The 25,170-nt window shown below is 36.6% G+C and overlaps 1 protein-coding gene across 3 annotated transcripts in view; it reads left to right on the top strand.

Moving 5' to 3' along the window:
* Positions 1-25,170, top strand: part of CHN1 (chimerin 1) — a 191,497-nt gene that overhangs the window by 120,916 nt on the left and 45,411 nt on the right. For all 3 annotated transcript variants that reach the window (XM_004476808.5, XM_071216288.1, XM_058300622.2), the window contains one exon: positions 23,838-23,915. In XM_004476808.5, coding sequence (XP_004476865.2) covers positions 23,838-23,915 — 78 coding nt within the window. The remainder of the gene's footprint in view (positions 1-23,837; positions 23,916-25,170) is intronic.

The raw sequence follows: 25,170 nt of genomic DNA on the forward strand, positions 1-25,170 counted from the left end.
GGATATTACAGACATCTACAAGTGCTACTATCTTGCCCTTGTTTGAATGTTTCCTTTTAAGAGTGTTGCTACATTATTCTCATTGTAATTTGTTCTATAGTTTGAATAAATCAGCCCTATTGCCTTCTAAAACTAGTCAATGAAAATTCACTAACTGCTATAGATTTGCTAATGACCTAATTTATAGTATTAGAATTTATATCTTATCCAACTTAAATATTTTCCTTGATAATGTTTTAGTTACTGCAGCTTGTACTTATTCACCAGTATGTTTGGTAAAAGGTCATCTTTGTTGTAAAATTTCCTTCCAAAGGCAGAGGCTTTTATATATACTGCAGATTGTTGAGCACCTCAAGAGATTTTCACTTCCCTTGTTTCTCCCACTCAACAGGAAGGAATCCCTATTCTGGGTTTACTTTGCTTAATAACTTTAGAATGTCTTTGGGCTGCTGCCCAAGTTCATAATAAGGAAAAAACTGTAATCTCACGTTCCTTAAAAAAGTTCTGTTCTTCCCAATAATGGAAACGTTCTATAAGTGAATTCATATCTCCATTTCCAAGAATTTTTTAAACATCAACTTTATTGAGGTATAATTTACAGTAAAATACACACCTTAATACGTACAGTTTGGTGAGTCTTGAAAAATGTATGTATCCATGTAACCACCATAACAATCAAAATATAAACATTTCATTACTCCAGAAAGTTCCTTCATGCCCCATTGTAGAAAATCCTGCTCCGAATTTCTGCCCCTGATAGATTTCTATCAGAACAAGAGAATGTTTTTTAATTGTTGATTTGAAAAGTGACATCTTATTTAATATTTTAGTTTCCCACATGTATTGCAGTCCTTCCTTTCAACTTTTCTCTCCTTACAGTTTCCATAACAGTGTAAAACATAGAGCTTACTTAACAACTAGTCCCATCTTTAGTCCTATATCTTATGGACAACCTCTATTTAATAAATTTATTTATTATAAACACATCATCTGATTATCTTTAAATACCTGGCCTCCTTATCTCTGATGTTAGAATGTAAAATTTTTCAAATCGTATTTCTTGGGAAACAAAAGAATCACTGCTGTGCACCAGTGCTATAAATTGTTGAATGTTTCAATTCTTTGATTAGGGAATCTTCACCTGTTAACCCATAGTAAGAGTTTTGTTTTGTTTTTTAAGATTTTATTTGTTTGTTTATTTATTTATTTCTCTCCCCTTCCCCTCCACCCCAGTTGTCTGTTCTCTATGTCTATTTGCTGCATCTTCTTTGTCCGCTTCTGTTGTTGTCAGTGGCACGGGAATCTGTGTTTCTTTTTTTGTTGCATCATCTTGTTGTGTCAGCTCTCCATGTGTGCGGCACCATTCCTGGGCAGGTTACACTTTCTTTTGCGCTGGGCAGCTCTCCTTACAGGGCACACTCCTTGCGCGTGCGTGGGGCTCCCCTACCCGGGTGACACCCCTGCGTGGCATGGCACTCCTTGCGCATCAGCACTGCACATGGGCCAGCTCCACACGGGTCAAGGAGGCCCAGGGTTTGAACCACGGACCTCCCATGTGGTAGACGGACGCCCTAACCACTGGGCCAAGTCCGCCGCCCCAATAAGAGCTTTAAAAAATTTGAATGCACAATAAAGAGGGTGTCTCAGTAGAGGGAAGAGAAGCTTTGGTTTGCTGGGATCCTGAACCTGAGACAGAAACGCTCAGGCAGCTAGAAGGCCACCAGCCTTCCTTTATGCCCTTGCCATTCCTCTCTGGCTTGAAATAAGTCCCATGGCAGGGGTTAGTCATGATTGCAATTGATGAGAAAGTAAAACATTCTCTACCCTCTGCAGTGTGAATTGTGCCACATGGTACCAGATATAATGATGAGAAAAACTATCATGTTGTATGCTTCTTTTATTTCCCAGGTTTGCTCAGATGAGAAAATGCATTGTTTTTGGATGAGGGCATATAATTTGAGGAGGGAGAGTGGTTGGAGATAAAGTCAGAGAAGTAGGCATGGACCAGAGACTAAAAAGGACCCCGTAATTCTTGGCAAAGGGAAGCCTTGGAAGGGTTTTAACCTGGGAATGGAACGACATGATCAGATTTGCCTTCAATATGATACATAATATTTTCAATGATCCTAGAAAGTTAATAACTGACTTAGAGTTTGGTTTACCCTCCTGTGAATCCAATTTTTTTCCAAACTTAGAAAGTTAAAAGGTAATTTTCTACAACTTCAATGTAATTTGATTTGCACACATAATTTAAAAGGATTCATTTGGTTAAATTAAAAGAAAACAGGAAACTATCAAAATGGTTAGAGTTAGCATGTATTTATCCTCAAGGTGGCATTCAGCCACCACTGGTACCATATAAATAAGCTACAGGCCCAGCTTTATCAATAAGCTTGGCTCTGTACTCTCAGCAACTCAGCTGTCTCCATGTCTCCCGATTGGATGCTGAGGGACAGGAAATGAAGGTCATAATATCTCATTTTCTCTCTTAAAGTTTTATAAGAGGCTTCCAGTCTGGCAGGGAAAAATTCAGTGTGTGTAATTAGAGCAGAGTTGCTGCATCAAAGGGGCTAGAATCACCTCGGGTCTGCTCAAATAACCTGGCAAGACATGAGCTGCAGAAAGACAGGCAAGTCCACTTCGAATATCTCAGCACCTTTTTCATTCCAAAATGTGTTACCTGAATGTGCACTGACAATTAGTGTCATCTGTGGGTGAGTGGCAGAAATTATGCAAAGGATAGCAATATAAGATACAGGATATAACTAATTTATAGGGTCAGAATGTACCAAGAAGCAATAACTACCTATGATAAGAACAATGATTTGAAATTGAAAAGTTAACTATGGTTAATAAAAAATCTAGATAACAACAACCTTGACTTCACTTTAATTTCTTAAAAATAGTTTAAGATTTCAGTCAAAGTAGTAATAGATTTCATTCAGTTGGCATATTGAATTTAATAACTGATTTCCTCATACCTTGACCAAAGTTAGGCCCACCAGTCATCTCAAGGTCTCTCTAAGGAGGCCTCAGGGACCCAACAGTCTCTTTTTGTGACCCTCTTTTGGAACCCTGCAGAGTTAATTGGCCACATTCAGGAGGCCTAAAGTTCCTAAAGGCCAGGAGGACTGGAGATAGTGGCAGAGAGGAGACTATCAGAGTGCCAATAGTAGAAAATTGTAGGATCATTTTCTAGTACTAACTCACCATGTCATGCCAATGATATTTAGTGATATTTGTGAAAAAGTGCAATCAATATCTATAATTGTTCTTAAGTTTAAAAATGAATCATGTGTTGATCTATCTAAGTAATGAATTTAAAAGTTTTCCCTAGTATTAAAGCATTATATGCCCATTATAGAAAATTTGAAAAATAGGGGAAACAAAAAAGGGGGAAATTATTCATCCCCACCACCCAAAGACTATATTTTAACATTTGATAGATTTCCTTCTAGTCTTGTTGTGCATAAATTGTTTTTAACTTTATTTACATAGAGAGCTATAGATATGGATATGGATGTAGATATATAGATATAGATATAGGTATAGATGTATTTTTAGGAGGTACCAGGGATTGAACCTGGGACCTCAAATATGTGAAGTAGCTGTTCAACCACTGAGCTACACCCACTCTCCTATTGCTCTTTTTTAAAATATATTTTTATTACAAAAGTTGTGGGCTTACGAAACAATCATGCGCATGTGTAGAATTACCATATAACAACCCTTCACCAATACAACACACCATTGTGGAATATTTGTTACAGATTTTGAGATAATATCATCAGGCTATTACCACTAACTATGGTCTGTAGTGTACATTTGGCATATTTTTTCTGTATCACCCTATTATTTTTTTTAAGAATTATTTTATTTTATTCATTTATTTTTTATTTATCTCTCTGCTTCCTCCCCCGCCTCTGTTTTCTGCTCTCATGTGTCCATTCGCTGTGTGTTCTTCTGCATCCGCTTGCATTCTCTGTGGTACCAGGAATCTGTGTCTCTTCTTTTTTTGTTGCGTTGTCTTGCTGCATCAGCTCTCCTTGTGTGTGGCGCCACTCCTGGGTGGACTGCGCTTTTTTTGCATGGGGTGGCTCCTTACGAGGTGCACTCCTTGCATGTGGGGCTCCCCTATGTGGGGGACATCTCTGCGTGGAATGGCACTCCTTGCACACATCAGCACTGCGCGTGGGCCAGCTCATGACATGGGCCAGGTCCCTGGTTCAAACCCTGGACCTCCTAAATGGTAGGCGGATACTCTATCAGTTGAGCCACATCTGCTTCCCCATACTCCCGTATTATTATCACTGTACATCTTCGGCATTGCTCCAAGTATTTTACAGTATTGCTATTAGCTATAGTCCATAGGTTGCATTAATTGTATTTCTCCCATGCTTCTCCACATTCCCACCACCCCGCAACAGTGGCGTACATCTGTTCTAAATTATCTTTTATATTTTAATTACACAGTAATCTGTGTTTGTTGATTAAAACAATAAACTAGTGATAAACAATAAAAACATAAAAAACACACCAAATATAATATTCTGGTGTTTCTCCTTCCAGAGTTGTGTGTGGGTGTGTGGCAGGGGCTGGGAGGGGAGGGAAAGAAAGGAAGTAAGGGAGGGAGGGAGGGATGTTTCTTCTTTATGAACTATATTGTAACTTACTTTGTTGATTATTAGGTTATGAAAATTTTTTCCCATGTGAATAAATGTACTTCTACTTCACCATTTTAATTTCTATATAATATTCCATTGTGGTTCTATACAACAATTATTTAGTCATTCCCTTTATATATATTCATTTATTCTACAAACACTTATATTTATAGCACTGTACCCAGTGCTGAACAAGACAACCATGGATCTATTTATAAATCTAAATTTTCTATCTTACATAACAAATTATAAAAAAGAAATATAGGGAAGCGGATATGGCCCAACTCTCTGCCTACCATGTGGGAGGACCCAGGTTAGATCCCTGGAGTCTCCTGGTGTAAAAGAAGAAGAGAAAGTGTGCCTGCACGGCAAGCCAGTGCCCACAGGGTGACCCAGGTGCTCGTGTGGTGAGCCAAGTGTCCACTTGGTGAGCCGAGTGCCCACGTGAGTGCCCATGTGGTGAGCCAGTGCCTGCACGGCAAGCCAGTGCCCATGTGTGAGCCAATTGCCCACGCAGCAAGCTGAGTGCCCACATGGTGAGCCAGTGCCCACGCAAGTGAGTCACACAGCAAGATGATGATGCAACAAATAGAGACAAAAGGGAGAGTCAAGGTGAAATGCAGCAGAGACCAAGAACTGAGGTGGCACAATTGACAGGGAACCTCTCTCCACATCAGAGGTCCCCAGGATCAAATCCTGTTTAATCCTAGAGGAGAAAGACGAGAAGAGAAGACAAAAAGAGAAATAGATACAGATTCACTCCAGTGAATGGATACAGACAGCAAAAACAGTAGGGCAGGGAAGGGGGAAGGGAAGAAGGGGAAAAAAAGAAATATAAAGATCATCCCCATCATTTTAAAAGATGAAGAAACTGGAGTTCAGAGAAAAACAATTTTGCCAGGACATCTTCCTCTTCAGTAGAAGAGGAAGTCCTCTTCCTCTTTTTACTTCATGCTCTTTTTTTTTTTTACTTCAGTCCTCTTTTTACTGCATGCTCTCTATGAAGTTGTGTTTCCATAATAAGTCTTCTTTAAGTAATGTTTTTTTTTAATGACATTAAGTAAAAATGTTACTTCTCTTCAATTCCAATTAGTATTAGGTTAAAGTAGTTTTAATAGACTTTTTAAATTTAGAATTTTGTTTATTCTTGCAAAATGTCTTTTATCCTTCAAAGAAAATATTTATCTCCAGAGTATTTCATTTTATAAGGAAATATAAAAATCTGTATTTCCTTAGGAATAGGCATAACTAGCCCTAATTTTAAATGTATAAACTAATTAACTTCGGAGGTAATTTGAAAGATACAGTTGTTTATCTTAGAATCATTTGTATATTTCAAATGTTCAAAACTTATTATATGAAGGTAATGTATTTCTGAATTGGTTGAATATATAGAAAGTTTGTACATTAGCTTCATGTATAATTATAGCAAAGCTTGTCTATTCTTTAAAATTATCTAGTTCTAAATGAGTAATTTGAAGGAGAAGGGTTTCCTTGCTATCCATCTGCAGTATACACAGGGGAAGTTAACTGCAACTATTATTTAAACCAGAACTATTTTGCTTTCTTGTGGACACAACATTCTAATTTCCATTTATTTCAGTGTAAGTAGTAAATTCTTTCTATCCTCTCATACTTAAAACACCTTCCATCCCCCAAATGCCCTTACCTAACAAATGAAAAGGACAGATGCATTTATAGGAAAGCAGTGTTCATGATTACCACAAGAGAGTTGATTTTTCTTATGTTTTATTTTTTAAATTCATAGCAATATTGGATTGTAAACAAGAATTTTTAATTATTTCACTTTTGGTTTCATACAAAAATATATGAAACTTTTAAGCTATTATACTTTTTACTCTCTAGAACACAGTACTTGAAAAGGAATCAACCTTTAACATTTGATCAGGTGTTAAGACTCATAAAGAATTCTGTAGTCCTATATGCTAGTGTTTGATCATACCTTTAGAGGAACCCCACAGCATCTGGTTCAGATGCTCTCTTTCTACTATTACTTTCCTCTCTTAATTTCCTTTTATTTTTAATGATGTAAAAATTAGAAGTTTACAGACAAATCGTACAGAATATAGTATATCCATGTACCCCTCTCACACGGTTTTCCCTATTTTTAACACTGTGCATTAGTATAGTACCTTTGTTACAATTGAAGGCTGTTATTATAGTTGTACTATTAACTACAGTCCATAGTTTACAGTCCATAGTTCTCTGTGTTGTTGTACTGTTACATGGATTTTTTGTAAAAAATTTATTCTAGGTACCTATGTACAACCTAAAATTTCCCCCTTTTAACTGCATTAAAAAAATATAACTCAGTGGTGTTCATTACATTTACAATATTGTGTCTACCATCACCACCATCTATTACCAAGATTTTCTATCACAAACAATTGAGCATTAAGTCCCCATTCCTGACCCCTACTCTGGCCCGCAGTCACCTGTATTCTAGTTTCTGATTCTGTGAATTTTCTTATTTTAATTATTTCATATCAGTGAAATCATAAAGTATTGGTCCTTTTGTGTCTGGTTTATTTCACCCAACATGATGTCTTCAAGGTTCCTCCACATTGTCACGTGTATCAGAATTTCAAAAGGCTTAATAATATCCCATTGTATGTATGTACCACATTATGTTTATCCATTCATTTGTTCATGGACACTTGCTTTGTTTCCATGCCACTCTGAACATTAGTATGCACATATCTGTTTGAGTCCCTACTTTCACTTCTTCGGGGAATTGCCAGGTCATATGGTAATTCTATACCTAACTTTCTGGAGAACTGTCAAACTGTTTTCCAAAGGGCTACACTATTTTACATTCCCATCAATAATGAACAGGTGTTCTATTTCTCCACATCCTCTCCAACACTTGTTATTTTTCCTTTTTTTTTTTTTTTAAGGAGGTATTGGGGATTGAACCCAGGACCTTGTACATGGGAGGTAGATGCTCAACCATTGAGCTATACCTGTTCCCCTCCCTTTTTTTTAATGGTAGACATTCTAGTGGATGTGAAATTATATCTAATTGTGGGTTTGATTCATATTTCCCTAATAGCTAATGATATAAACATCTTTTCATGTGCCTTTTGGCCACTTGTATATCTCCTTTGGAAAAATTTCTATTCAAATCTTTTGCCCATTTTGTAATTGGATTGTTTATCTTTTTATTGTTGAGTTACAGGATTTCTTTATATATTCTGTATATTAAACTATCATTGGACATGTGGTTTCCAAATATTTTCTCCCATTCCATAGGTTGTACTTTTACTTTTTTTATGAAGTCTTTTGATATGCAAAAGTTTTTTTTCTTGTGTTGCTCTTGCTTTTGGTGTAAAATCTAAGGAAACATTCATAACTCACAAGGTCCTAAAGATGTTTCTAGGACTTTTATAGTTTTAATCCTTATATTTGGTTCTTTGAGCCATTTTGAGTTCATTGATGTACATGGTGTCAAGTCTTTGATCTATTTGATTTAATTTATGTATGGTGTCAGGTAAGGGTCCACCTTTATTCTTTTGCACATGGCTATCCAGTATACCCAGCACAGTTTGTTACAGAGACTCTTCTTTCCCCATTGAGTGCACTTAGCACCTTTGTAAAAATTCATTGATTTTTAAATGTGAGAGTTGATTTCTGAACTCTCAGTTGAATTCCATTGGTCTGTATGTCTATCATTGTGCCTGTAGTACCACGCTGTTTTGATTTTTGTGTGGCTTTATGTAAATTTTAACATTGGGAAGTATGGGTCCTCCAACTTTGTTGTTCTTTTTCAAGATGGCTTTGGCTCTTTGGGGCCCCTTACCCTTCCATATAGATTTGATGATTGACATTTCCATTTCTACAGGAAAGGTTGTTGGAGTTTTAACTGGGGTTGCATTGACTCTATAATTTGCTTTGGGTAGAATTAACATCTTAACAATATTTAGTGTTTCAATCCATGAAGATGGGATATCCTTCTATTTATTTAGGTCTTCTTTGATTTCTTTCAGCAATGTTTTGTAGTTTTCTGTGTATAAGTCCTTTACATCCTTGGTTAAATTTATTCTTAGATATTTGCTTCTTTTAGTTGCTATTGTAAGTGGATTTTTTTCTTGATTTCCTCTTCAGGTTGTTCATTTACTAGTGTATAGTACATAGTGAATTTCGTGTGTTGATCCTGCCGGTTTGCTGAAGTTGTTTATTAGCCCTAGTAGCTTTGTTGTGCAGTTTACAGGATTTTGTCATCTGCAAATAGACAAAGTTCTCCTTCTTCCTTTTGAATTTGGATGCCTTTTATTTCTTTTTCTTGCTTGAGTGCTCTGGCTAGAACATCCAGTAAAAATGTAGAATAAGAGTGATGACAGTTGGCATCCTTGTCTTATTCCTGATCGTTCAGTCTTTCACCATTGAATATGATGTTAGCTGAGAGTTTTTCATATATGCCTTTACCATGTTGTGAAAGTGTCCCTATATTCCTGTTTTCTGTTCTTATCAAGAAAGTGTGCTGGATTTTTTTGTTAAATGCCTTTTCTACATCATTTGAGATGACCATGTGTTTTTATTCCCTTTACTCTATTAATGTGGCATATTGCATTAATTGGTTTTCTTATATTGATCCATTCTTGATACTCGTGTTAAATCCCATTAGATCATGGTGTATAATTCTTTTAATGTACTGTTGGATTTGGTTAACTAGTATTTTGTTGTGGATTTTTAATCTAAATTCATAAGAGATATTGGTCTGTAATTTTCTTGTGATTTCTTTATCTGCCTTTGGTATTAGGGTGATATTGACCTCATATAATGATTTAGGAAGAGCTCCCTCCTCTTGAATTTTTTGGAGGAGTTTGAGCAGGATTGATGTTAACTCTTCTTGGAATGTATGGTAAAATTCTCCAGTGAATCTGGTCTTGCTATTTCCTTTGTTAGGAAGTTTTTGATGACTGATTCAAACTCTTTCCTAGTTATTGGCCTGTTGGGGTTTTCTGTTTCTTCTTCAGTCAGTGTAGGATAATTCTGTGTTTTGGGGAACTCATCCATTTCATCTCGATTCTCTCATTTGTTGATGTACAATTGTTCATAGCGTCATCTTTTATCCTAAGTCAGAAGTCATGTCCCCCCTTTCATTTCTGATTTCCTTAGAAAAAGAAATCCATATCCTTATCTGTGACCTAAATTAATATAAGCATGTCATTTAACCTCTCTGAGCCTCAATTGTAAAATAAAGGACTCAGCTTCATAGATGACCTTTAGGTCCCTTTTCAGTGTCAAGATTCTTGTAAGGTTTTTCAGACTTAAGATTCTGTACTTCTGAGTACTTTCTGTTAAACTCCAAGAAGTGGAACAGGCTGAAAATACATGCAGATTTAGTATTGGCTTGGTTTGCCACTGACTGAGATTAAACATCTTTAAGATAGTCACATAGTTTCCTTGGGCTTCAGGGAATTGTCTCCTATAGCTTTCCTGTATACATTTCTAAGGATTGTAAAACTAAGAATAACAACAGAAATTAATATTTGTTGAGCTTTTATATATCAGAAGTTCTAAGTACTTCACCCAGATGATCTCCTTTAATATAGCAATCTTTTGAGGTAGGTATTATTATAACATGGTTATCTTTGGGGATGACAGGTTATAATGAGTTTCAACAGGGTATGCTAGCAGTGTTTATACAATTCATCCCATCAGATAATCCTTCATGTCATTGTAGAAATTGACCATTGGGTCTGAACTAAATAGATCACTGTATTTGAGTAATTGGATTACTTGAAATCCCCTGCAGTCTGTCCAAAGGAAGCTGAATCATGGTTCAAGTGGGCCCTTGACCCACTGAGGTTATTTCATTCTAGATCGCAACACTTACGTGAAGTTTTTAAAATAAACTCTTATCAAATGTCAAAAGAATTAAAAAAGATTCCAGTTTCCAGAATAAGAAGCCCTGATTTGAAATTTTTAATACACAAAAATAAAACAGTATCCTTTTCCATCGTGTACCTTAGGTCTTTAGTGGTGCCTATGTCAAATGCTACTTCCTTTTTTTTTTTTTAATGGAAGTACCGGGAATTGAACCTGTGACCTCATACATGCAGTGCAGGTGCTCAACTGCTGAGCTACACCTGCTCCCCTTCCCTCTTTTTTTTAATCTTTAGATACCACAGAAATATACAAATAAATCTTGTTCCTTTCATCGGAACAACAAAAATAAATGAATAAGAATGGATTTGTAAGTAGATGGTAAGTAATTTATCATGAGAATTTTATCCAATAAACGATACTTAGTAGAATGAGAGCTGAGTAAAGTTCTATAATTAGATCATCATATTAGATGATTAACACAATTTATCTATATATTAATCAAATATATTTATAAGGAAGATTCATGTTGTTCATAAAACACATTGCATTTATTACATTTTAAATAAATGAGCATACTTTTAACATTTTCAACAGTTGACTTAAATTCAGGTTTACATCTTCATTTCAGTCTTCAAAGTGCTTATTAGCAGTTCATTGTCAAAGTTAAAATTTACTTAGCTCTTTGAAACTGACAAAGACCTCTAAGTTGACAATTATGTCCTAAATAAAGATTCTTAAGGCAAATGCAATGCCTTTAAATCAGTATTCTAGAGACTATGTTAAAACTTAGTGTAAAGATTTCATTGCAATTTAGTAGTAAAAAGGAAAAGAAAGCAAAGCAAAGGAAAAAAACCTCTCAGCTCTTTAACACAATTTGGCAGTTTATCATTTTCCAGGGTATCATTCAGAAGCAGGGAATCTAGTACTAGTAAATAGGATTAGCATTCATTACTATAAAAGAAAAAAAACTAAAGATATTATTAGTAATGATAGTATAATATTTTTGAGATTTTTAAATAAAATACTGAATAAAATGAAAATAATAACTTTCCTGAATATAAAATAAACTTTTGGGGATGTTCTAAAAATGCAATGATAAATAGTTTTTGATTAAAGAGTCCTATCAGATCAATGTTTTACCAACAAAGGTTTGTAGGGAAACGGACTTTGGCCCAGTGGTTAGGGCGTCCGTCTACCATATGGGAGGTCCGCGGTTCAAACCCCGGGCCTCCTTGACCCGTGTGGAGCTGGCCCATGCGCAGTGCTGATGCGTGCAAGGAGTGCCGTGCCACGCAGGGGTGTCCCCCGCGTAGGGGAGCCCCACGCGCAAGGAGTGCACCCATAAGGAGAGCCGCCCAGCGCGAAGGAGGGAGCAGCCTGCCGAGGAATGGCGCCGCCCACACTTCCCGTGCCGCTGACGACAACAGAAGCGGACAAAGAAACAAGACGCAGCAAAAAGACACAGAAAACAGACAACCAGGGGAGGGGAGGGGAATTAAATAAATAAAAATAAATCTTTAAAAAAAAAATAAAAGGTTTGTATAAAATAGAGGTGCCTGCATAAATTTAGATTCAGTATCATCACACATGCTGAGGCATTTATATTAATATATTTATCTATGTTTCCATACACATACGTGTGTGTGTGTGCTTATGTGTGTGTGATTCATTCACACGGTAAAGATTACAACTAATGGATTAAATCAGTGGTTCTCAAATATTTTGGTCTCAGGACCCCTTTACTCTATAATTATTGAAGATCTCAATAATTATTTAATAATAATTATTGAAGATCTCGTTTATGTTGGTGATATCTATTGATAGTTATTTTATTGGACTTCCCTCTCACTGTGCCTTACACAATAAATTAACTTTAGAGGAAATAGAGCACAATGGTTAAAAACATGGGCTTTGTGCTTGAAAAGATTTTTTGAATTGAGTCGAATCTGAGACTGTCATGATATCAGCTTATTTTAAGAGGGAAGCATAGTGACACTTTAGGTTAGGGATATATGTGGCTTCTCAGAGTGAGACAAATAGAGAAGGGAAGAAGAAAAAGAGTATAGGCTGCAATATAGCTGGAGCAGAGAGAAAGTAGATTTGGAGACTTATGACCATTATTCTTAGAAACCTTTCCCATGGATAATCAGAAGCCACTGTAGCAGCTGTGATTTTCAGGGCTGCACAGACCAAGGATTTTCTTGGAAGAAGGAATTTAGAAGTAGGATGGGCCTCAAGGAGGGCTGTACAAACTACAGACACCTCTCCAAGGTTAAAGGAGGCATTAAGGATAAGTAAAAGAACATTCTGCATGACAAATATGAGTGGTGAACGTATGGAACTTGTTACCTTTAAGATATGGCCCAGGATGTAAGTAGAGGTAACAAGTATAGAATGGTTTAGACATCCATAACGAGGTATGAGGATGTTCTTCATGAGGGCAGAGAAGGATGCTGAACCTGAACAATATTACCAAGCCACAAGCACCTGGACCTATGAGTTGACTGTATGAGATGGTCAGCAACTACCCTGTGGTTTGAACTCTAGAGGACTTTTGAAGGCACATCCATACTGGAAGGAGAGATGGATATCTGGAATGGAGAGAAGTTTAGCAGTTACCTGTTAGAGTCCCAGAAGGACCGTGAAAGGAGAGAGCACCTTGTCAGAGAGGATTCAGAGAGAGGGAGTGTAGATTTCATAAATAAATTCAGCCTTTATTAGAAAATGTGATTCTTGAACCCCAAATAGGATGAAAAATTTCATTACTCATTCAATACTTACCCCAATTGTAACTGAATTTTTTAAGTATTATTTCTTTAAAAATCTAGTCCTAATGAAAATATCCCAGGGGCCTATTCTGTGATACCTACCACAATTCACCAGTGCCTAGCCCTTAATAAGCATTCAATAAAGCATTTGTTAAATGAATGAACTATTTTTGAGAGCCTACTGTTGTGAATACATACTTTAAATTATTCTGTACAATTTCATTAAATGAAAATCTTCGTTTAATGAAATTGTGGGTGATATATAGCATTTGCACATTCTCAGGCTACATGTCCAGCCCCCCCCCCCATCCTTATTTTTTTTTTAATACTGTGTTATTTTAAAGAGAAAATACATCCATATTATGTAATTACTCTCTGTACTCACCATTCTGAAGTCTCTATTTTAAATATAAGATTTGCTTAATTTACCCAGGAGACTGGAATGGCTGAATGGTTTTCTGCCTTGTAAATTATGTATGTCTGTTTGGTGGACTTTAATGGAAAGCTTAATTACCTATTTCTGAAGATAGTTTAATTAGTTGCTCAAGAGAGTAGGAAACTTTTGTTGATATGTTTTTATTTAAGGAACAAGAAAAGCCAATGCAAAAGCAAACAAATGTATCCAGCTCAGTAACTTTCTTTGAAGCCCTGATTGATGTTTGATCTGCATTTGTCTAAGTAAGAACAGTGTTATCACTCTACCTGCCACCAGCAAAATAAGGAAACAGGCTTTTGCTTTTAAAATTCCTGAAATTCAACACCAAGAATGGTCTTACTTTTCTGTGTTTTAAGCCCAAGTATTAGGCTGATAACTCAATTGTGGGTGGTCGTTTTCAGCTCTTACTAGTTCTGCTTGCTGATGGGTCTTTTTGACTCCTGTGACTTTGTCAAGCTAAGAATCAGTCTCATCACATGTTGAGTGATTATATCCCAAGGTCCCAGGGAAGCACAACTTGGTGAAAAGAGACTAGGGTGTGAGGTCAGGAGACCTGGGTTTCTATCATGGCTGCTTTGTTTACAGAATATGTGCCCTTGAGTGCATTCCTTAATATCACTGAATTTAAGTTTTCTTCTGAAAAATGGGAATATGAGGATACAATGAAATAGTGTTCATGACAAAGCACCTTGAAAGCACTAAAGCTCTGTACAAATTACACTGATTATTGGCAACATTTGGACAGTGTGAGGGCCTGGATTTTTTTCTTTTTCCCAAATTGGCAGAATATAGTAATTAGAATTGTTATAAAGTAGGACTAGAATAAGAATATTAAGCCAGTTACCTCACAGATTATTTCTCTATGGCCAGCATTGTAGAATCAGGCCTCCAGCTAAAGAAGTTTTCAAAAGTTTCTTTCAGCCACCCAAGCTTGCCCTCCTGAGACTTGAACGTGCATCTCCTTGCTACTGGGCAGGGATATGCTAAACCTAAAGGTAAATATGACACAAATTCCTAGAGAATCAATTTTACTCAGTGGTAATTAGTTGAGCAATTTTTAAAATATTAAAAAAGCATGCATATATTATAGTGGAGCTTGGAGAGTCATTCTTGGGTCCCTGCAAGTCCCTCTTCACTGTCCTCTGTCATTTGGGCCATTTTGGTGGAAAAGGTGGTAAGGGAATATCTAAGCTCTGGCTAGATAGCTTGACAGAGCATTTGACCTTATCAACCTAAGCTTTCCTACTGCTCAGTTAAATTATCTCCCATATTGACCTGTCCTTTATGTAGGACAAAAACAGGAGGGCAGATTCCTTTCAGTACATTAAAATGTTACTAAAAGATAGGTATTAAATCATCTATTAATCTTTTCTTCCTCTTCACAAGAGCCAATTTAATGAAGACTAAGTTAAAAATTACAATGTGACTTGCTGGAAGCATAAAAATTTAGAACCCTTGCAGCAAGAGTTCCAGTGCAACATAAAAAGTTATTTATTCCAGGGAAGTGGGTGTAGCTCAGTAGTTGAGCACCTGCTTCCCATGCACAAGGTCACAGGTTCAATCCCCAGTACCTCCTAAAAAAAAAGTTATTTATTCCAACATAACTTAAGGAGTTTATGGAGTTATTAATAGAAGTCTTTAACATTTGACTTAAAGTGCATTTGAATCCTAGATACATATTCACTTCTGCAAAAAGCCTTTGGTTGTATATACATATAGAAAATACAACTAAAACCAGACTCTGAATGATGTTAATAAGCATGTTTTCAGATCTTAAACTAATATATAAGGTAATTCCAAGTTATTGCACCTTGGTGAACATTTTGTTTTTGCCCACTTAACAGCAAGACAGTGTGTCAGAATAAATGTTAAGCACTGTTTTTAGCTTTATCATTTCCTCTGTTGACTGCTGTTAATCAGGCTAGGATGAAGCCTATGTGATTTGGTTATTTAAAAACAATGTTACAGATTTATGTTACAAAAGCAGATTTCCTATGGCAAAAAATAAACTATATTTTGACTGGAATATTCTAATTGTAATTCATTTTACATATTCATTCAAAGTTTCAATAAAGGTAAATATTGACTCAGCATATGAAGTAGAAGATAGGGAAAAACCCAAGAGAAAGTTCTATGTAAGGAGATTTTGGCTTTCTTTAGGAAGAACTTAGGGAAAATGTTATTATGAACAATAGCATACAACCATCACTAACAGTCACCAAATATTGAGGAGTATTAGACTAGACTATTCTGCTCTTAATATGTAATTTTGCATAAATTAACACATGGTTACATAATTCAGGACAATGACAATATCTTTCATTCTTTTATTTGATCTTCTCACATCACATATTACCATATAAATTGTTATCAATATATCAGGGCTACTGAGCCTCAACAGACTTGCAACTCCTGCCCTCTGGTTTATTGGACTTACCCCAGCCAGCTAACAGGGAGGTGAAGAAGGCCAACCACCAGGGAGCCAAGAGTGCCTACAACTGCAAAGAGGAGAATTGCATCCATCATCCAAGTGGAATCTAAGCACCCTCTCGATACAGAGGTAGAGTGGACATAACCATCCCAGGGTCCACAGAATGGAGGAATAGAGTATGGATTAGAGTGGACTTACTGATATTCTATTCTGAAACTATTGTGATTAGTAATGGAAGTAAATGTAGCATTGAGATGGAGAAAGTGGCCATGGTAGCTGCTGAGGATGGGGAGTGGGAAGAAGAGATGTGATATGGGGACATTTTCAGGACTTGGAGTTGTCCTGGGTAGTACTGCAGGGACAGTTACTGGACATTGTATGTCCTGCCATGGCCCACTGCATGGACTCGGGGAGAGTGTGAACTGTGATGTGGCCCATTGATCACGTGGTGCAGCAGTGCTCAGAGATGTATTCACCAAGTGCAATGAATGTCCCATGATGTTGGAGGAGGTTGCTATTATGGGTGGAGTGGGGTGAGAGGGGTGGTATATGGGGACCCCATATTTTTTTAATGTAACATTAAAAAATAAAGACAAAGAAATTTTAAAAAGGTATATATATATATATATATATATATATATATATCAGGGCTAGAATTGAGCATGCTTTAAGAACTTGTAAATGAAAAAAATAAGATTGCAACTTGTGAATAAACTTTAAGCTCAACCACATAAGATATTTGAGGAAAGAGGTGCAAAGTCCTTTTAAAGAGAAACTCTGAAAAAAAGGAGACTCAAAAAGGTAGAAGCTGCTGATACCCATCTAAGCACTGACCTAATGTGAACATTGAGTATTCCAGCCCATGGCCTAATTGTAGACAATTCCATGCATGTCTTAGTTGTATGTCATTAAATATTCAGTTCATCTAACTCACTCCACTTGTTCTGATGCTGTTCTCACCACCTTCCTAATTATTTTTGCTTCCAGTGTAGGTTGCTACCAAAAAAGAGCATGTTGGTCACCCACGTTATGCTAATTATATCTCATCATATTTTAAACTAGAAAACTGACATTCTGGTTTTACCTATCAGTTTCATGAGCTTGATATTATAATGTCAGTTTGCTCTTGCGAAATAGATATAACCTCCTTGTGCTGATGCGCTAAGTTTCTAAGCCTTTAGGTTTAGGTACCAGACCAAAGCCCATAGTAAATTCACCAGAGCTGCTTTGTTGAGGACTCACTGGAAATAGCCTGATGGCCTTTCCCTTGTAGACACGACCAAATTTTTACTTCCCTGTTGCAGAATGAGTATGAACCTTCCTTTACCTTTCTGAATTTCTATTAAAAATACAGTGCTAGGTGAGCAGGTATAGCTCAAGTGGTTGAGTACCTGCTTCCTCTGTATGAGGTCCCAGGTTCAATCCTCCTTTAAAAAATAATAATAAATTTTTGAAAAATTATTCCAACATAACTTAAGTAGTTTATGGAATTCTGAATAGAAGTCTCTAACATTTGACTTAAAATGCATTCAAAATTTCTGATTAAGTAATGAACCTGGTAGATACTGTAAATTTACAAATAAGCAGTACTAAAAAGGCAAGTGATCTGAGGGGCAATAGAATATAAATGATCCAGAAATTTATTTAAATTATAACCTTTCAGAATTGCATGTTAACAATAAATAATATGAGAAGCAGGATAGTCCACAGAAAAGATACAGAATTTGAAATTACGTAGACCTGGATTCGCATCCTATTTTCACAACTTAATAGTTAGGTGACCTTGGGCAAGGTACTTACCCTCTCTAAGCTTGTTTCTTCATCTATTAAATGAGATTATAATATCTACCTTATTGGTGGTTTCGACAACTGAACTACATCATACGTGGAAAGCATTTACTAGTACAGTGTCATGCAGTTGTCAGTTAATGAATGGAAGCTGGCATTGTCCTTAAATGCCTCGGAATATGTTCTATTCTTAGCTCTAGTGGAGAGAAATTAAAGTTACAAATTATAATTCGGGTAATGAAGGTAGGAATAACTTTTGTATCAAGAGTGAGGTGAATTTGCTCAGATTTGCAAATCTTCACAATATACCTTGTTATTGAAGGTACCAGGAAAACTGTACTGTCTTCTGCCTCAATGTTAACATGTTATAGAAATGCAGAATTTGGCTAAACCTGAGCTAGTGATCCTAACTGCCTAATAATTCATCCAGTTACTTTTTACCTCCCTGTGCCAGCTAAAACATTCCTTTGTGGTCTTTTTTTTGTTAATTAAAATGTTGACTTAGCATAGTTAACGAGAGCAGTGTGTTCATGATGCTGAACAGCGCCATGATGTTACAAAAGGGGTGGCTTTGTACATTGCCTGGGGTCCTTCCAGCTTCCTAGAGGGTACTCCTGCCGTTAAAGATGCCTGGCATTCAGTGGTTGGAGATTTATTCCTTTGGCTTAAGTGTTGGTCTTATATTAAAATCCAGATACTCCTTGAAAAGAAAGTGTAACAGTCATTTGTACTATGTGAGTAAGTTAATAAAACCCTTTGCTGTAAGCAGGATTTGATGGCAAGAAGGTAGAAAGAACAGGGATTATTCAGAGTTTGAGCACAAAGGTTAGAATTGCTGGGATAGGGTAAGGTAAGATAGCAGAATGGTGATGCTTAGGGTGTCCTTAACCACCTGCATGCAGTTTGACCTGAAGCTCACATTGTGTAGGCCAGTAGTTTTGGGCCTTTAATCTGATAGTCACATGTGATATTAACCCTGCTCTTGGCAATACAGGTCCTTCAATTCAATAGGAAAGGAGAAGAAACTTCCATTTATTACGTTCTGTGTGTCATGAATAATACTAAACACTTCTCATGTATTATTTCATTTAATTCTCAATAATTATGTAATGTAAGTATTTTAATCCATTTTACACATAAGGAAAAAGACAAATTAGTAACTTGATGAGGGCATGGCTTAGCTTGTAAATGGCAGGGCTGAGGTTAGCACTTTTGTCTGGCTCAAGAGCCTATGAGTTTCCTGTTGTACTAAATATACTTGGTGAAATGAAGACTAGTTCAGCTCAAATTCAGTATTATTACCAGACAAACAGTTAGAGAAGCAGGGTCAGTGGTGGAAATATCTTTAGTTGAAAAACAATGAGTTTGTTCCTTCCCAAGTTCACCTGTTCCTTATTCCTCATACCACCCCACCCCCTTTTACCATTTTTATAGTCTATTCTCTGTATTTAACAGATGTTATGGGCCAAGATACAACAGAGAATTTTCTGGAATCTGCCCATCCCTTTTCTCCAGACCAGTTGCCCTCTTTCAAATGAAATTACAGACGTGACAGTGATATCAAGAATGGGCAGAGTCAGGTCTGAAGACAGGCCAGAAATTCCCAGGCAAAGTAGAAAGCTAAATATCATTGGTGTTTCCAACAAGAATAGCATTATGACATATGTGCCTGGTCAGTTTAGACCCCCCACCCAGTTAGGCCATTTTCTTCTATTTTATGGTACCAGAATATGCGAGGGGCTATATTCCCAGCACCTGTTTTTCTCCTATTCTGATTATAAGGTAGCAGAAAGAGCTGTCAGGCTTTGGAGACCTAAAGGCAGGGATTCAAATCTTGAGCTTTCCACTTATGATTGTATGACCTTGAACAAGTTACTCTATGAGCCCCAGTTTTTTCATCTTTAGGATGACCATCATATAACATACATCCCAGGATTGTTGTGAGCAATAACTAGGACAGTGAAGGTGAAGATCAAGCTATACTCCCCACACCTTAACAAACACCTCATGATCCCCCTTCCTTTGCACTTTCCTATCTCCTCCCTGAACCGTGCTTCCCCAAATCATATTGTTATATGTCTTTTAGAAAATAAGATTAAAGTTAAATTTTGGGAAAGTGGGTAGAGACCATAATACAAAGAAGAGCAGGAGTATCCAGGCATGTTTTTGTAGTATAGCCCAAAAGCAGATTTTAAACTCCTTGAGAGCAGGAAACTACCTCATCCTATACTTCTGCAGCATACCTGGCAACTAAAGATTGTAATGCTGTCATTTGTTAAGAACTTACTGTCTGGAGTCATTTCATCTTTTATGTGTCATCTGTAGAATTACCAGTAATCTTTAAGGCAGTTAATCCAATCCACATTATGTAGGCGAGGCAACTAAGTCACATAGCAAATCTCTAAGTCAGGCATCTAGCCTCAGCACCTCTGATTTCAAACCCCATCCTTTTTTAATACCACACTGGCCCCCCCATAAAAAATAGCTGCCTTCATTTGGTTTAGTTTCTTAACCACACGTATATTGAGCCTTTATTATGCAAGCTACTGTGCAAGAGTCAAGCTACTGTGCAAGAGTCAAAGTTTGTACAAAGATGTATAAAACCCAGTTATATAGAAACCCAGTTATATAGTAACTCTGATACAAAACAGAATGTGCTCATCCCTCATAATTAAGGAACAAGTGAAGAAAGAGCTCTGGGGTTCACAGGAGAACAAGAGCACATTCAGGTGGTGCAAATGATCAAAGGCTTCATGAAGGAGGAATCATTGGAATTGAGTTTGAAAGTCAGTGTTTCCTACTGCAGGTACTGCATGCTGACCCTGAGATATTAGTTACAATTACTTTTTCTTGCCATCCGTTGTTATGTTTGTTTTACCATCTGTTTCTACTCTTGCCATCTTACCTTCCATTGCTACTCTGTCTTACTATCTATTTCTACTTTGAAATGGAAGGGAGAAAATCAACCATTAACAACTAGAGAAATCACCTTGAATGGAGTCAGAGAGAAGAAAATTACCCTTAGGCTACATAGTTTCCTCTCATTTTCTGTCTCCACCAGCTACTAATTGTGATCCTAGAAAGTTATCATCTGTGGGTCCCAATTTTCTCTACTATAAAATGAGGATAATATATGCCTCCTAGAAAGGGTTTTCTGTGTATTTAATGGGATATAAAGTGCTTAGCTGGATGCCTAGAACATAAGTACTTAATAATCAGTAAGTGATAATCGTAAATCATAGATTTTATAACTGTCTAGCTCAGTAGACAGATAAAGCCAGATAGATATAAGGATGAGTTGATATACATTTGTCTGTAACATTGGAACATTGACATGGGTTCTGAAATTTAGAATTAAAATGGTGACTTGTAAGGTCTTTATCAAAATTAGTGAAGAAATGTAGTTGCTGCCATTTGAGGATATAAAAGTGGACAAGCCCTCAGGCACTTGAAGATAGCTAAACCTTTATCATCCTATACTGTTATTTTCTTCACCTCAGTGCCCTAGGTAGCTGCCCAAGTTGGAATTGATCCAGTATTTCATGATTAAGTAGAAACATTGCTCAGGAAAGGCAGTGTGACTCTGCAGAGCCTACGGTAGATTTTGCTTCTCAGTGACAAAATATTCGCTTTTACCAGGCCATGAATTTTGGGGATAACACTACCATAAATATTGCTTATGCTTTGGTTGAATTTTAGTTGCTACATCTGAAAGACTGGGGATGATCTATAACACACGATCTCGATCAGAAATATTTGGGGAAAAATGCTATTTGTGTACTCAGGTTACATGGGTGATCATTTTCTTTAATTTTGTAACGTGATGTTAAACATTGAGAAAGAAAACAGTTTACTGCTAAACTTTCCTTTGGAGTCTCTGGTTTCTTTCTGGTGTCTTCTGAGATTTGGATAAACTTTACTGTAGGCTGTGCATGTCTGAAGAGTTGGTTGGCCTTTATATTTTTAGTCATCACGTGATGAAACAGGTCTAAACTGAAGGGTAATTTAGTTAGGCAAGGAAACTTTTTTCAGTTGCATTTCCCCTTAGAATAGGAACATTGTATATCCATAGTAATTATTTAGGGTATAAATTTGTGGAATTGAAACAACCATAGATGTAAATATTAGCTTCTGTTTCTTATTTACTTAGAATGTTTTAAAAGAATAAAGGGACTATACACTTAAGTAAATAAAAATTAACTTGGGGATGTTTAGAAAATCAGTTATTCAGTATTTCAAGTATTTAGCATGCTTTAAGGACCACTTTATGCTCTAATAAAACTAGAATATATATGGGCACATGCCCATATCCCCTATAGATTATAAAGTCGGAGATAAAGTATTTGCACTAGGCAAATGGCCTGAATTCATTCAAATATCAGTTTTAGAATGTTTAAGTGCAGTGTAACATTAGGATCATAATTGGTTAAACTTACATTTCTATAGCATGAGGAAAAGTAAGACAGATGGGAGTGATTAGGTAACAAAGGCAAAATGGAAAAATTTAATCTTCTTGTAGCTCTTTAATAAAAGGTATAGCTGTGGCTCTTAAAGTAGAGCTAGATTTGAGTCCCTTATCCAGCAAACAAACATCCAGGCTCCTGTAAGCACAGTAACACTGTATCTGAGACTTGTGTAAATGAGGAATTAATGCCAGCTGACTCTCAATATGAATAAAGAAGGTTGAGACTAGAGGATTAAAATAATGATTGCATCTATTTAGTGTAGACCCACAACACAACTGCTCATGTTAGAGAGACCAGACTGACCACTCCAGGGTGTTAGCAGTGCTATATGCATGCTCCTTGTTCTGCACAAAGAGGATGCTGTTTTTCTTTTTTAAATCAAAATACTTACCAGTTTTTGCTCATCTTTAATAAAATTGAGTTTTTGTTTAATAACCTCAATCTATAATGCACAGAGAAGGATATAGACCAGCTTTTCATAATTTACCTGGCAGTGGTACATTCTTTTTTAAACCTGGTACAGTATGTTAGTTTTCCTCTGCTTTTAACAGGTTAAAAAAATTCCATTTTGTAATGATGCATGACTCATTCATTGCTCATTATCTTCCCACTGAATTTTTTTTTTTTTTTGTCTTGAGCCAGCAAGAAAATCTTACTTGAGAGGAGGGAGAAAATCAGAGAGGCAGAGTGAGTTGAGGAGTACAGTACTTAAATACCGTTGCTTGTTTTTCATTGGTTCTTTCTCTCTTACGGTAGCCAGTCCAATCCAGCCTCCCGTGTTGCTTCCCTCCCCTCCCCCACCTTCCCTGCTAGGGGGTTTGCTGGGTGGCTGTTGCTAGAAACTGACTGCAGGCAGTATGTAGGCATCTTTCTTTCAGAATGGACATTAATATATTGAATAGAGATGAAACCTTTTAGAAATGGATCATTTGTCAAAATTGCATGGCTTTTAAAAAGGGGAGAGATGCTGAGTGTTTGTATGTTAGCATCAACTCTTTGTACAGATTCTTAAGTTTTCAGAAGCTTAAATATAGAGCACTTAAAAAAAAAGGAAGCAAAAAGAATTTGTCTGGTTAGTCGACCTCTTTTTAAGAAGTGCTTCATCATCCTCCTCCACCTCTCCGTGATGCTTCTCTGCAGCGCTCTGTAGGTTAGGGTTCTGTGCTGGCTGCCAGAATGCTCATTTGTTAGCTGAATAGAGAGTTCATCGACAGACATAGATCAATATAGGTTTTATTTCTTCCTGTGAATTCCAAAATGCCATCCAAAGAGTCTTGGTCGGGGAGGAAAATTAATAGAGCTACAGTGCACAAATCCAAACAAGAGGGCCGTCAGCAAGATTTATTGATAGCAGCCTTGGGAATGAAACTGGGTTCTCAAAAGTCGTCTGTGACAATCTGGCAACCTCTGAAACTCTTTGCTTATTCGCAGTTGACATCACTTGTTAGAAGAGCAACTCTGAAAGAAAATGAGCAGATTCCAAAATATGAAAAGGTACACAATTTCAAGGTAAGAATATTTCTTTTTAAGCTTTCTTATAGAAAAGAGATGCACATTGCATGAAATATATGCTACTGCAGGAATGTCTTCCGATGCCTTTTTAAACTAGGATGACTTGACTAAAATTCTTGCTATTTAAGGAATGAAGATGTTTTAAGTCTGATTTTAAGGAATAGCTGAATAAAGCTAATAGAAATCCAACCACATTTTCTCTAATGCTATTTTAATATTCTGTTTAATCAATGTGTACTCATTCATAAAAGTCTAGACTTATATTAGAAAGGTCTCATTTAATAATGATTTTGTTGTTATTTTTATTTGTGATGCAAATATGTCTTAACTACCTTTGTTGTCTCTTTCCTTAAGAAGATTAATTTCTGTTCATTTCTGGTAAAAAGCTTGGGATATAAGAGGCATGTGCTGTGCACCTGGATTGAGCAGATGGTCTGCATTTCCCATAGTTTCTGTCTTTTCTCCTCTCTTAATGAATTGACCATGATGAAAGGAGGATGGCTGCTGTGGGACTATTGATGCTACTCAGACACCGGCAGCTTCTCTCTACTCTTCCAGTATTTGCTTTCACCTTATTATTATTATTTTTTAGTAGTTTTTAATTATTGTGTTCATGTACTTTATCAACTGTACTTTACTTTCTTTTTCATGATGATATATGTGTTGATTCAAACTGTGTATAGATCTTACATGTGTTTCTAGCAGGGTATAAGGCCTTGAAATTCTGTTCTTTGCAACCTAATTCAGGCTGTGCATCAGAAAAGCTAGTTCCAGTTCATGAGTAGGTGCAGTGGCATTGCTACAGTAACTTCCTAGTAGTTATGCAACTTTATGATGAAACCCTTGGGACATGAATATTTTTAGTTTAGGCAAAATATCATTAGCTTTGGTGTTAGGAACGGGGTGAAGGGATATTTGCTTTCAAAAGGTGGTAAAGGGGAAACTCTGATCTTCCATTTATTTATTCATTTATTCAACATCTCTTCAGCACATAGTGTGTACCAGGCTCTGTAGTAGGCAGTTTCATTCCAAGTGTGCAGTTCATGCTGATCTTCAACACCAGCGTTTATTTTACTCAAATACTAAGTATCAAGCCCCCAATGACCTTAGCCTCTCAACCAGTATCTTTGATTTAAAATGAAACTGATAGGATTCAGTAGAATATGCACCTCAGTAGAAGTTCATCCTGTCTCAACCACTTATGAACCTAAACAATACATCTATGTTCTAGGCTTCAGTTTCTACTTGCATG

The sequence above is a fragment of the Dasypus novemcinctus genome, chromosome 7 (assembly GCF_030445035.2).
Source record: "Dasypus novemcinctus isolate mDasNov1 chromosome 7, mDasNov1.1.hap2, whole genome shotgun sequence".
Classification (NCBI taxonomy): Eukaryota; Metazoa; Chordata; class Mammalia; order Cingulata; family Dasypodidae; genus Dasypus; species Dasypus novemcinctus.